Consider the following 14,121-nt stretch of genomic DNA (forward strand, 5'->3'; position numbering starts at 1 on the left):
TTAGCCGTAACAAGTAAGACAAAAAAATTTACGTATGTACATGTAAATGTACGCATTTTAATGTTACAAACAGATACTCAAATATAGTGTGATGCAATTCACTAACATGACTTTGCATTTTAAAATGTTGAAAAAGAGTCATCACTGCATTTCTTGCCGGTTATTCTCGTTAGAATCTACATTTCTACGCGGTGGTAGTTCAATTAATAGAGTTGTTAAATGACGATTCAAAAGTGCTTGTAAAAGCCTAATTGAATAAAGTATATTTAGATTTTACATTTTTTGGTTATAGTACGACACAAATTAGATGTAGCATCGGAAAATGTAATGAAATGAAAATAAAACCGATTACTGACGATTCATACAACCAATAGAAATAGCGCTCTATCGCGCCATTTGACGCTATTCGTCGCTATAGATTCTCACGTCAGTTCCACCCGAGAAAACAAGTGCATGTAAATCGACCTGTCAAATTCACGAATATATTAGGTCATATGATATTACAATACTAATAGTATTACTAATAACTTATTACGTATATGTAAAGATCATATTCACATGAGAAATAAATGTTGACAATTTGGGGTAGCGTACTCAATTCGGATGTGATCGGTTTTACGAATTTCGCCGACGCTACATCTAAATTGTGTCATACTATAGTTATTATATTATACTGTCTTCTACTTTCTATTGGCAAGTCAATGATGATAGAAATGCATGCTCTGACTTAAAATTCGTCAATGCTGGTGTTCCACAAGGCTGCGTTCTATCACCCACTTTGTTTCTTCTGCATATCAATGATTTGTTGCAAATCGGGAACATTTACGGGAAACACGGGCCGCGTTAATATTTTTCGGGAAAACGTCGAAGAAAACTGGAACAAACTCGTGTCTGAAATCGAGTCTTCGTTAAGCGAAGTCTCGAACTGGGGCCGGCTGAATTTAGTCCATTTCAACCCCAAAAAGACGCAATTTTGCGCGTTAACCGTTAAAAAATCACCATTTGTCGTATCTCCACGATTTGAGAACATCCCGATAGACGCTACAGGTAGTATCGGAATACTTGGCGTTGATATGTCGAGCCTCGTTCAGTTCCGCGGTCAATTGGAAGGCAAAGCCAAAATGGCTTCAAAAAAGCTCGGTGTGCTCAGCACGGCGAGACAGTATTTCACATCGGCCCATCGCCTAAAACTTTACAAGGCGCAAATTCGGCCTCACATGGAGTACTGCTCTCTCCTCTGGCCGGGTGCTCCCCAGTACCAGCTCCTTCCATTTGACCGCATCCAACGTAGAGCGGCTCAGTTATCGACGATCAAGCCCTTTCCGATCTCTTTGATCCTTTGGCTTTGCGTAGAGATGTCGGATTACTCTGCTTATACCGAATTTTGCACGGGGAATGTACTAACGGGTAACTACGGGTAATGAGAAATTGTTCGGATTAATCCCGGCTGCTGAATTTCACCTTCGGACATCTCGTCAAAATTCTATGTTTCACTCGCACCACCTTGACGTCCGAAAATCCACAACAGCGCGATTTCTTAGACATTTTCTGCCTCGCACAACCACTTTGTGGAACCAGCTTTCGCCGGCGGTTTTCCCGAACCGATACAACATGGAAAACTTCAAGAAAAGAGCGTACTCCTTTCTTAAAGGCCGGCAACGCACCTGCAAGCCCCCTGGTGTTGCAGATCTCCACGGGCATCTCCTGATCGTTTGCCATCATTATATTTCAGAAAAAAAAGGAAAGAGGGTAATTTATTGTGTGTGTGTGTGTGTGTACGATCGCCCAGATATTGGCGCAGTAAGTAATATAATATCGGCGAGATGAATTACAAACACAAATGAAGCACATGAATATTCAAGGGTTTGAACCCGTAATCATCGGTTAAGATGCACGAATTCTAACCACTGGGCCATCTCGCCCCCGTTACTCACTTATTAGTATAGATTTAGTAAATACGACGTCGAGCTTAATCACGAATTCTTAAAAATAGGCTTACCTTGCGTCATTACACGAACGATTATGATAATTAAGGGGGGGGGGTAAGAAAATTTGTCGTATCATCCTTTTTAACTTGACTTTTGACATTTCACGGTCGAATTAACCGTCGAGTGATGAATTGATTTCTCGCAGCCTTGCTGACACACGTATATTTCTAACGAGATATTATATTTTCTAAGAAATGACAACCGTTAATAATGGCAGTTAGTAAGAAAGTAGTCCAATAATTTTATACAAAAAATAGGCTGAAAAATGCAGATGAACCAATACTTGTGGAAATCGTCGACCTCGATTTTCTATGTGTGTTTGCCGCCATTTTGAAAAAGGGGTTGAATTTTATTATTTATAATATCTCGGCTATGAGTGGTGATAAGATACTTTTTTGTTGTTTCATTTATGCTCTACAATTTAGGGTTCAATTTATTTATAATTTTTTTACCTATCGTTGATAGACAAAGGACTCCTCTCTCTTATTGAGTAGATTGAGATGGTGTTGATTTGATTAGAGAAACAAACAGAAAAGCCTAGCAGTGGGAAATATACAGACTGTTACTTTAACTTATACATTTAATGTAACTTGTAAATAAATCTTACATGTGAACATTATACTTACTCCTCAGGGCCGTCTGAAAAAAGGAAACGTGAGGCCCGAACGGGCCCCGAGGTTTACATAAATGTTCACTGAAATCTTACGCAGGAATTAAATGTAGATTAGGAGATTTAAACGAACAAACGGATAAATAAACGTTATCTATACTATTTAAAGAAGAATGTTCGTGTGATTTTTTAACTTAATTTTATAGCGTTTATCTTATCTTAGCTCACGACTTAGCCGTTTGGGCAATCTTTGATACAGAAACAGATTTGTTCGATCCTCTGGTGTTACATCTCGTAAAAATATGATGATAATATTCCGTTAAATTGTTTTTATTTATGCGTGAGATTATTCAGAAATAAATAACGTCCAGTATCAAATATTATTTGTCTTGGTATCTTAATTCTACGCAAAACCATTAAAAAACGATTTAGTATTTTTTTTTATTCGTTAATAGTTAAATGACGTACCGTAATATGACAAAAGTGTTATGTTAAATAAACGGTGTATTTTTTAATTCAAGTCAACAGAACAAGGAAATATTATTTGCAGAAAAATAAAGATTTGGAAGATTAAAAGTAGGTGAGTATTTTTATAGATAAAAGTCTTTCCTCCTAACGGCCTAACATTTCCCACGGGGGTCTAGTCAGCTGTGCAAACCCAAGAGAACCTTTCCCCTCACTCTTGTAATTTAAATAGACGTCAAATGGAATGCAATTAGAAATAATTCAGACACGGCACAATTATTTTGGCTTTCCTTGCTTCAGTTTATGAGATTAAAAGGGCTAATATAGAAAAATGCAGTCGAATTAATATCCTCCGAAATTGGTGAAAAACAAAAGGCGACTGCGAATGGAATAATTTAATAAATAACCGAGCGACATTAAAATATGCTCGCGGAATATTTATTTAACTGGTGATAATTAATCACCAAAATATAAAGAAAATACGCTGCTCAGAGCGGTAAATAATTTAAGTGAGCAATTAAAATTTTAAGTGATAAAATTAAGTGAATTACTTGGGAAGTGGATGTGCTTACTGGTAATTTTAAGACGATATTAGTGTTTTTTATTACATATTTTGGATTAAGTTATAACTTGTTTGTTTTTACAATACTTGATATGCTTATTTTGTATAAATATACGAGTTTTGATATATGTATGTATATTTTCAAATTACTGTCTTCAATTTATTTTAAGGTATTCAGTAATTCGTACACTCAATGTTTCAGTAAGGACAAGTAATCGGTATTGTCAGTTTCCATTTGAATAAATATACACTCGTTTAAAGACTATGCAATAGATATTTCATTTATTACGTAGTCTGTTTTAATTTTTTTATATATATGGAATAGGTTGGCAGACGAGCATATGAGCCACTTGATGGTAAGTGGTCACCATCACCCATAGACAATGACGCTGTAAGAAATATTAACTATTCCATACTTCGGCAATGTGCCACCAACCTTGGGAACTAAGATGCTATGTCCCTTGTGCCTGTAGTTAGACTGGCTCACTCACCTTTCAAACGTTGTTTAGTGGTAGAATATCGAATGAGTGGGTGGGGCCTACTCAGGCGGGCTTGCACAAAGTCCTACCACTAAGAAAGTTTTATACAGGGTTATTGGTAAATCTACGTAATTTGCAATATTTTTTACCCCCATATACATGATGCGAAAATTAACCATTGAAAAGTGCAACTTCAATAATTGGCGTTAAAATTATCGCTACCCTACAGCTTTTACATCCTAACGGGAATACGTCGAATTAACTGTATATATAAATATTATACAGGTAATCGACGTATATCCATTAGGAGGTGATAGGGATGACTATTTGCAATAATTTTAACCCCCATAGTCATAAGTAAATTAAGTAATAAGTGAAATTCAATATAATTATAGTTACATTTGATTTATTTCTGGGTTTCTTTAATCTCCTCGGAGTATTAGTTGTTTTGCAAAGCACAATAACTCCATTTCATTGTGCGTTTATATGATTAAGTAAATTAAAACTATGCAGTTATCAATATATATCATGAAATAAAGAAGCAGGCGAGTTTGTACGCGATTAACTAAAAAAATATCAGATTGATTTTTATTAGGCTTTCACTAATGGCCGGAATGAGGGGATGGTTTTGGTGTATAATTAATTAAGATTTTATGTAAATTATCTGAAATATAATGACGATTGTTAAAGTTGTCGGAAAAAATTATACCGACCAATAAAGATATCTTGTGTATTTTATTTATTTTATTTATTTAATACTTTATTGCACACACAATGAAAGGACATACAAATAAAGAGAACAATTACAACAAAGAAAAGAAAATAAGAGCGTGCAAAGGCGGTCTTATTGCTAACGGCCTAACATTTCCCACGGGGGTCTAGTCAGCTGTGCAAACCCAAGAGAACCTTTCCCCTCACTCTTGTAATTTAAATAGACGTCAAATGGAATGCAATTAGAAATAATTCAGACACGGCACAATTATTTTGGCTTTCCTTGCTTCAGTTTATGAGATTAAAAGGGCTAATATAGAAAAATGCAGTCGAATTAATATCCTCCGAAATTGGTGAAAAACAAAAGGCGACTGCGAATGGAATAATTTAATAAATAACCGAGCGACATTAAAATATGCTCGCGGAATATTTATTTAACTGGTGATAATTAATCACCAAAATATAAAGAAAATACGCTGCTCAGAGCGGTAAATAATTTAAGTGAGCAATTAAAATTTTAAGTGATAAAATTAAGTGAATTACTTGGGAAGTGGATGTGCTTACTGGTAATTTTAAGACGATATTAGTGTTTTTTATTACATATTTTGGATTAAGTTATAACTTGTTTGTTTTTACAATACTTGATATGCTTATTTTGTATAAATATACGAGTTTTGATATATGTATGTATATTTTCAAATTACTGTCTTCAATTTATTTTAAGGTATTCAGTAATTCGTACACTCAATGTTTCAGTAAGGACAAGTAATCGGTATTGTCAGTTTCCATTTGAATAAATATACACTCGTTTAAAGACTATGCAATAGATATTTCATTTATTACGTAGTCTGTTTTAAATTTTTTATATATATGGAATAGGTTGGCAGACGAGCATATGAGCCACCTGATGGTAAGTGGTCACCATCACCCATAGACAATGACGCTGTAAGAAATATTAACTATTCCTTACATCGTCAATGTGCCACCGACCTTGGGAACTAAGATGCTATGTCCCTTGTGCCTGTAGTTAGACTGGCTCACTCACCTTTCAAACGTTGTTTAGTGGTAGAATATCGAATGAGTGGGTGGGGCCTACTCAGGCGGGCTTGCACAAAGTCCTACCACTAAGAAAGTTTTATACAGGGTTATTGGTAAATCTACGTAATTTGCAATATTTTTTACCCCCATATACATGATGCGAAAATTAACCATTGAAAAGTGCAACTTCAATAATTGGCGTTAAAATTATCGCTACCCTACAGCTTTTACATCCTAACGGGAATACGTCGAATTAACTGTATATATAAATATTATACAGGTAATCGACGTATATCCATTAGGAGGTGATAGGGATGACTATTTGCAAAAATTTTAACCCCCATAGTCATAAGTAAATTAAGTAATAAGTGAAATTCAATATAATTATAGTTACATTTGATTTATTTCTGGGTTTCTTAAATCTCCTCGGAGTATTAGTTGTTTTGTAAAGCAAAATTTCTCCATTTCATTGTGCGTTTATGTGATTAAGTAAATTACAATTATGCAATTATCAATATATAACATGAAATAAAGACGCAGGCGAGTTTGTACGCGATTAACTAAATAGCCGATGGAATTTTATTAGGCTTTCACTAATGGCCGGAATGATTCATGGGGATGGTTTTGGTGTATAATTAATTAAGATTTTATGTAAATTGTCTGAAAAATGATGATGATTGCTAAAGTTGTCGGAAAAAATATGCTGACTATTAGAGATGTATCTTGTGATATATTTTTTATTTCATTTTTTTATAGTATAGGTTGGTGGACGAGCATATGGACCACCTGATGGTAAGTGGTCACCATCACCCATAGCAAATGACGCTGTAAGAAATATTAACTATTCCTGACATCGTCAATGTACCACCAACCTTGGGAACTAAGATGTTATGTTCCTTGTACCTTGTGTGTAACTATTACACTGACCTTTCAAACTGGAACACAACAATACTGAGTACTGTTATTTTATGTATTTAAGAATTTAGTAAGTAGTAAGTAATAAGTAGTAGTAGTGAAAGGCTTCTACACGTGATTTGTTTGGTAGTTGTGTTCTATGAATAATTAAATTTAAATTTGTTACAGATATTCAGTAAAAGATTAACTATTCTTATTAAATACATTTATATAAATTCGACCATAATGTATTTAAAAATTACCGGAATCAAACGCCAAGTTCTCATTTCAGCGTGCTGTAAGTATTTTAGGGACAAGACCGATATATTCTAGATAATTCCATCCATCCTCCTGCCCTTATCTCAATATTATTCGGGGTCGGCGCAGCGTATCTTCTCCTTCCATACTTCTCTGTCAGACGTCATCTCACAAGTAACATTCTTTCTAACCATATCGTCTTTCACACAATCCATCCATCGTTTCCTTGGTCGTCCTCTACCTCTGTTCTTGATAATTATCTTCTGCAAAATCTACCAATACAAATACATGAATTAAATCCATTTTTATTTCTTTAATTTATTCAATATTTTATTTAAATTTTTGTTCGTATATCTAAACATCATATTTTATAGTTTTTTAATGTCAAATCAATAATTTTATTTCACATTTTTGTATTACAAAGAACAGCATTTTTTAGGATTAACTTAATGATTAGTCTTTACCTTATTAATTTAAAAAAAACAATGTTGGCCAAATGTTTTTCTAATCTAATAAGATTTAGTTCAATTTTTAAACAATATTACTGTTTAGTTTTTTCTGTTTAATAAAATTCATGAAAGGTTTTATTATTTCGTGTTCCATTTATGAAAAGTTATTTAAAAAGGTTTCATATGTTTTTTTCAATTGAAAAATATTAATAACATTTGCAGTGTATATAGGGCAGATGATAGTAGGATTTTCAGTGAGCTGGGCTGGACCTATTTTTCCTAAATTGCGGGATCCAAACCAAAGTCCGTTGACATATTTATTGACGGAGATAGAAATGTCCCTCGTTGCATCATTTTTGTATATCGGAGGAATACCAGGTAAGAAATTTAAGACTTTGTATCGAATAAATATGTAATACTAGTTGTCGCTCGTGGCTTCGCTCGTTTAAGGGTTTAGTTGTCATGTGTTAGGCAACAAAAGTAACCTGTGTCCTTCCTTGGAGCCCAAATTTGCTTCATACTAAATTTCATTAAATTCGGTTCAATGGATGGTGAAAGAGCGACAGACAAACAGATAGACAGATTTACTTTAACATTTTCAATATTAGTATTGAAGTATAGATTATAATAATAAAAGTGTTACCAAATAAAATATTTATTATATAGTATATAGGGTATAGTATATTGCTTTATCTTGTAAATCTATTATTGCTATCAAAAGCCACCTTTCATTTTGAGGTATTTGGAGTATATTCCACTATGCTGCTCAATTTCCTGTTGCTGGATATTTGTCATTATAATAGCTTTCGAAAACGCAATTTCCAATTAAAACTCACGTGTTTTGACCGCTGGGAAATCTCGCGCTAACAGTATATGAGGCAATAATGTCAGTGTCTTTTCAGGATACATCCAAATTAATTTTCGAAATTCCATACTTTATCTATACATATAATGAAATTGGAGTGTCTATTTGTAATATTAAAATAGCCCTTTTTTACTCAATGCATATGTATGTATGTATATTTATACACGGTATATATACCAAAATAACGTTTTTTACTATTTTTGTCGGTCTGTCTGTCTGTCTGTTTGTTCCGTCTAATCTCTGGAACGGCTGGACCTATTTTGACGGGGCTTTCACTGTCAGATATAACATCTTATATAATAGAGAGTAACTTAGGCTATAATAATTTTTTTGTTAAATTCAAACGCGTACAAGGTCGCGGGCACAGCTAATTAAGAAAAATAAATTAATTCAATTATTTCAGCCCTGTATACCATGTTTATTTTATTTTAGGTCCATTTGTAATGGGTTGGCTATCAAACATTTACGGGAGGAAACCTTGTTTAATAGTTGGAGGAGTTCTTGCTTGTTTGGCATATGTCATTTTGGTGTGGTCGAATAATTTGGCCATGTTGTACTGTGGCAGATTATTGGTAGGACTGGGCATAGGTGTGATAGCCGTTATGAATCTCGTGTATATCGGTGAAATAGCGTAAGTAATATATACCATTCTCCTTCCCGTCCCGATAATCCGGCCATAGCTAATCCGGCATGTTCATTATTATTGAATATTTTTTTGGCAACTCGCTATTGAAGATAATGCATGATTAAACAGGTTACCTGTAGGCACCACTATTGTGCTCGACGATTTTGGCTCTCATTGCTTACTTTGATTTTGACTGCATGTGATAGCTATCACTTCTTTATACTTCATAGTATAACATATATAATCTTATCGTTGGATATGGATATTTTACTGATTACAAGGTACTCTTTGGTTAAAATTCCGGACAATTTGGGGTCTTACTATTAGGCTGTAGGATACTCTCTAATCTGACAATTTCGATAGTCCAAAACTGCTCTGTAAAACGTTTGTCAGATTACCGAGGGCCCACTGTATTCTCATTCTGTAAAATTTTCTGTAAAATTCTTATTTCTTATAATTGTCTTTCAACAAAAACAACAACAGTCTGTAAATGTCCCTCTGCTAGGCTAAGGCCTCCTCTCCCTTTGAGGAGAAGGTTTGGAACATATTCCACCACGCTGTTCCAATGAGGGTTGGTGGAATACGCATGTGGCTGAATTTCTATAAAATTAGACGAACGCGGGTTTCCTCATGATGTTTTCCTTCGCCGTCGAGCATGATATGAACTGTTACATATAAATTAAGCACATGAATATTCAGTGGTGCTTTCCTGGGTTTGAAACCGCAATCATCGGTTAAGATGCACGCGTTTTAATTACTGGGCCATCTCGACTCACAACTTTGCCTTTCAACAGATCTTCAAATATCAGAGGTATTCTTCTTTCGGCTCTTGGGATATTCACAACATGTGGGTCAATATTGATGTATGCCGTTGGACCATTTCTTCCTTATTCTTACGCTTCATCTGTAGGTTTCATTTTGAGTCTAGCTTTTACCTTATGCGCTACGTTCATACCGGAATCGCCGATTTTTCATATTCTGGAAGGTAAACGTTATTCGTTTCATTTTTTATATTCCTTATGTTTTTCATATTTGAAATTAGAATAATGTTTGTTTCTTTTTTGGCCATAGTATTTTTAAGTATGAATTTATGAAGGATTGGCAAGGGCCATCTCATGGTAAGTGGTCACCACCAAATCAAATCATATCATTATTCAAGTAAGCTTATACAAGCACTTTTGAATTGTCATTTAACAAACATGTTAAGTGAAGCTACCACCGGTTCGAAAAGTAGATTCTACGGAGAAGAACCGGCAAGAAAGTCAGTAGTTACTTTTAAAACGATTAAATATACAGTCATGATAGTTAAATACAATTATTTATATGTATGTAATATATCTTGCCTATAACTTTTAGTTAAGAAGTCAACAAGTATTAATTCCACGCTTTTTTTTCATGTGTATTTTTTGTAATCTTGTATTGAATTGGAGCTGCCAACCATATTGATCGTTGCTTAAATTGACGGTAACCGGTCTAGAGAAACTTGCACACAGGCCTACCACCAATAAAACGTGGGAATGATTTAAAATTAATAAAACAGACTATTTTGTTAATCTATAATTGTTGCAAATTAATAAAAATTAAAATGAGTATGCGAATCTATTTTTACTTATCTATTTACTGAATACAAAACAACGGTTACAGATAATGAAGACAAAGCCAGGGATAATCTAAAAGATCTGGGAAGGGAAGATGATATCGATAATATTTTGCATTCGAAAATAGAATATATCAACTCAACCAATAAAAAGGACTGGATTGAGTTATTTACTCTAAGAACCAATAAGAGATCATTGCTAATAGTTATTGTAATGAATATTTTACAACACGGAAGTGGGATTTTCGCCGTTATATCATTTTCGGGTTCGATTTTTGAAATGGCCGGCTCATCGGTTGGCTCAGATGTATCAATGATAATACTTGGTATATTCCAACTAATTGGTAGTGGGACAGCACCATTTTTTGTCGAGAAAAATGGAAGGAAAATATTATTGGTGGTATCAAGCATCATGTGTTGTTTAAGCATGGTGAGTATGGAAATATATCTCATATATATATATTTTTTAGTATAGGTTGGCGGACGAGTTTATGGGCCACCTGATGGTAAGTGGTCACCATCACCCATAGACAATGACGCTGTTTTATTAACTATTCCTTACATCGTCAATATGCCATCAACCTTTGGGAACTAAGATGCTATGTCCCTTGTGCCTGTAGTTACACTGGCTCATTCACCCTTCAAACCGGAACACAACAATACTGAGTACTGTTATTTGGCGGTAGAATAACTGCTGAGTGGGTGGTATCTACCCAGACGGGCTTGCACAATGCCCTACCACCAAGTAAATATGATAAGCAATAGTCGTTCTTTATTCAAGTAGGTTTATAGAACATTTTTCAACAGTCGTAAAAAGTAGATTCAACCGAGATATAGTCAGTAATTACTCTATCATATAGTATGTCAATAATTTAAAATTAAATTTATCATGCCCAACAAACACGTTAAAGTGAAATAAGCTGAAAAAGCCACCAAAACAATAAATGAGTTATGATATGTTCTGATTTATTACCAGTTTAATTACTGTTACTAGCATATGGGAAATTGCACCTCAGTTCTAGTCATGCCGTTCAGGGCAGTGGCTGATTTAGCAATAGACTAAGTAGGCTGGAGCGTAGGGCGGCAAATTTAGTCCAAATTTGTTATTATCTTACAGAAGTAAAGAAAATCATATCATATCATCTAGATTATAATCATACTAATAAGGGTTTCCCCTTATAAGCCGATGTAATGAGGACGATAGACAACAAATCATAAACTTACAATTTCAGAATAAATGTAATTAATATGATTGTGAACTAAACTAACGTATTGAATTTCAAGAGTCAGTAGGGGCGGCAAAATTTGAATAGCATTCTAGCCTACTAGTGGCAAAATTGTAAATCTGCCACTGGTCCAGGGTAATAACGGTTATAGACAGATCAGTCGCTTAATCATCTGATTTCTAGTTATAAAATTTGATATTTAACTATCGGAGTGTTCAATACAGATTGGCATTAATCATAAATATTTCTCTTTTTCTTTAGTTACTGCTCGGTGTGTACTTTTACTTGGATCACTATTATGGTTTTAATAAACTGAATTGGCTGCCTCTAGTTATTCTCATTATATTTTTTATTGGATATGATGCAGGTAAGTTGGATTTCATTATAAATGTCCTTACAATTATTAAGTAAATTTATTAATTAAAGATCAACTGATTGGTACTAAATATTCTTTTTCCAATAAAAAAGTAAAAAAGTAATGTAACAGCCTGTAAATTTCCCACTGCTGAGATAAGGCCTCCTCTTCCATTAAGGAGAGAGATTGGAACATATTCCACCACGCTGTTCCAATGCGGGTTGGTGGTAGTTGCGGGTGGGTGCTATTTGATGGTCATTATTGGCTTTTTCGAATAATGACTATCAAATAGAAGAAAAAGGAAAAAAGTATTGGACCATATTTTTCCCTATTTAAATAGAAGATTAGCAATCTAAGAAGATTTTATTCCAGAAAACTAAGTTTGAATGATATTCAATTTTAGTAAGGAAAGGATCTTGCAGATATAGACTGACGTGCTTTCTAGTGAATTGTTTGAAACTGTATTGTATTTTTCCTTTCTAGGTTTAGGTATTGTTCCAAATGTGCTGATCGGTGAAATGTTTACAATGAATGTAAGAAGTAATGGTTCCGCTGTGGCGTTAGCAGTTTCATGGCTATCTGGATTTTTAGTTACCGTAGCTTATGGGGCAATAGTCGAAAACATCGGCAGTTACGCAGCGTTCTGGTTCTTTTCTTGCACCGGTCTGATAGCTTGTTTGTTCACAATATTTTGTATACCGGAGACAAAAGGGAAGAGTTTGTTAGAAGTTCAGGACATGTTGAAGAAAAATTAAATTGTACGATTCTTTTTGTTTTATTTCTGCATGCAAATCTCCTTAATCCAATAAGAGATAAATTTACTTCTCCAAATCACCTAAAATGGGGGTTCCACAAGGTTCAATTATTTTTTTTTGGATCAATTTTGCGTCAAATTTTCAAGCATTATTTGATATCAATAATAATTTTAAAGGCACAAGTTGATTACATGATCGTTAAATATAAGTCGCAATGTACAAAGTGATTTAACTTTTGACACATATATTGTTTTTACCTCGCGTTTCGAGCATTATTCTGTTAAATATATTAAAATTTCCATGATGTCTTGATATTATGACTATTGAAGTCATAATTTTGTGCAAGTGTACGATAGACTTGATCGAAAATTATCCACGTAAGGAAATCTAATTATAGATAAACAAGAATTAAACCAGATATTTCGATATTCAATCCATGAAATGACATGACAGTTTATCGGGCTGATATGCGTCCAGCAAGTGTACGGTAGACTTATTGGAAAATTATCATTAATAAAAAGCTTAATATAATCAAATCAAATGAAATGAAATCAAAATAAACTTTATTTAAGTAGGCTATAACAAGAACTTTTGAATCGTCATTTTACAATTAAGTGAAGCTACCACACATACAGATTATGAAAATCTTATATGTTATAGGAAAAGTAAGGCATAAAACGGATTGGTTTAATTTTATTTATTCTACGAAGACTTTCAGAGGTTTTCATCTAGTGTATTTAAAAAAAAGGTATTTTACTTTAATTATATTAAACTTCTTATGTATGTACATTTTTAATAGTTATATGTATTTATAAAAAACCGTTTTTATTATAGCCTTAAGCAACTTCATAGAAAAAAACAAATGAATCAACATTAAAACTTAAGTCAATAAAGACGAGACTCAAGGTAATACAAGCTTAAGATAATCAAAATAAATATTACGTAAATATTAACGCTCTACAAATTAAACATTAGACGAATTACATTAAAGTGTTTTATAGGCCTGACAATTTAAAGTTACTGATAAAGATATGATTTGCAATAATCATATCGCTTTAAATGTGTTACTTACTTAAGCGCACAAAATAGGGTTTAAATTGGATATCATCCTGATTTGAGTGATTTTGGCCAAGACGGACAATCTCGAGGAGATCAGCCAACCGTGCGTGCACAAAGACAGGTGATACATACACTCAATCTCATAATCTGATAGGGTGGCAAACACAATCGGAAAGAGTTGAGGC

General features: G+C 33.8%; 1 protein-coding gene across 1 annotated transcript; it reads left to right on the top strand.

Moving 5' to 3' along the window:
* Nucleotides 1–6,979: 6,979 nt before the first annotated feature.
* LOC124539772 (facilitated trehalose transporter Tret1-like) lies at nt 6,980–12,891 on the top strand. Its single transcript, XM_047117122.1, has 7 exons — nt 6,980–7,045; nt 7,677–7,832; nt 8,752–8,950; nt 9,739–9,929; nt 10,589–10,971; nt 12,029–12,134; nt 12,606–12,891. The coding sequence occupies exons 1-7, from the start codon at nt 6,994–6,996 to the stop codon at nt 12,875–12,877; spliced, it is 1,359 nt and encodes a 452-aa protein (XP_046973078.1). The 5' UTR covers nt 6,980–6,993; the 3' UTR covers nt 12,878–12,891.
* The last annotated feature ends 1,230 nt before the right edge of the window (nt 12,892–14,121 follow it).

Source organism: Vanessa cardui, chromosome 23, assembly GCF_905220365.1.
Source record: "Vanessa cardui chromosome 23, ilVanCard2.1, whole genome shotgun sequence".
Classification (NCBI taxonomy): Eukaryota; Metazoa; Arthropoda; class Insecta; order Lepidoptera; family Nymphalidae; genus Vanessa; species Vanessa cardui.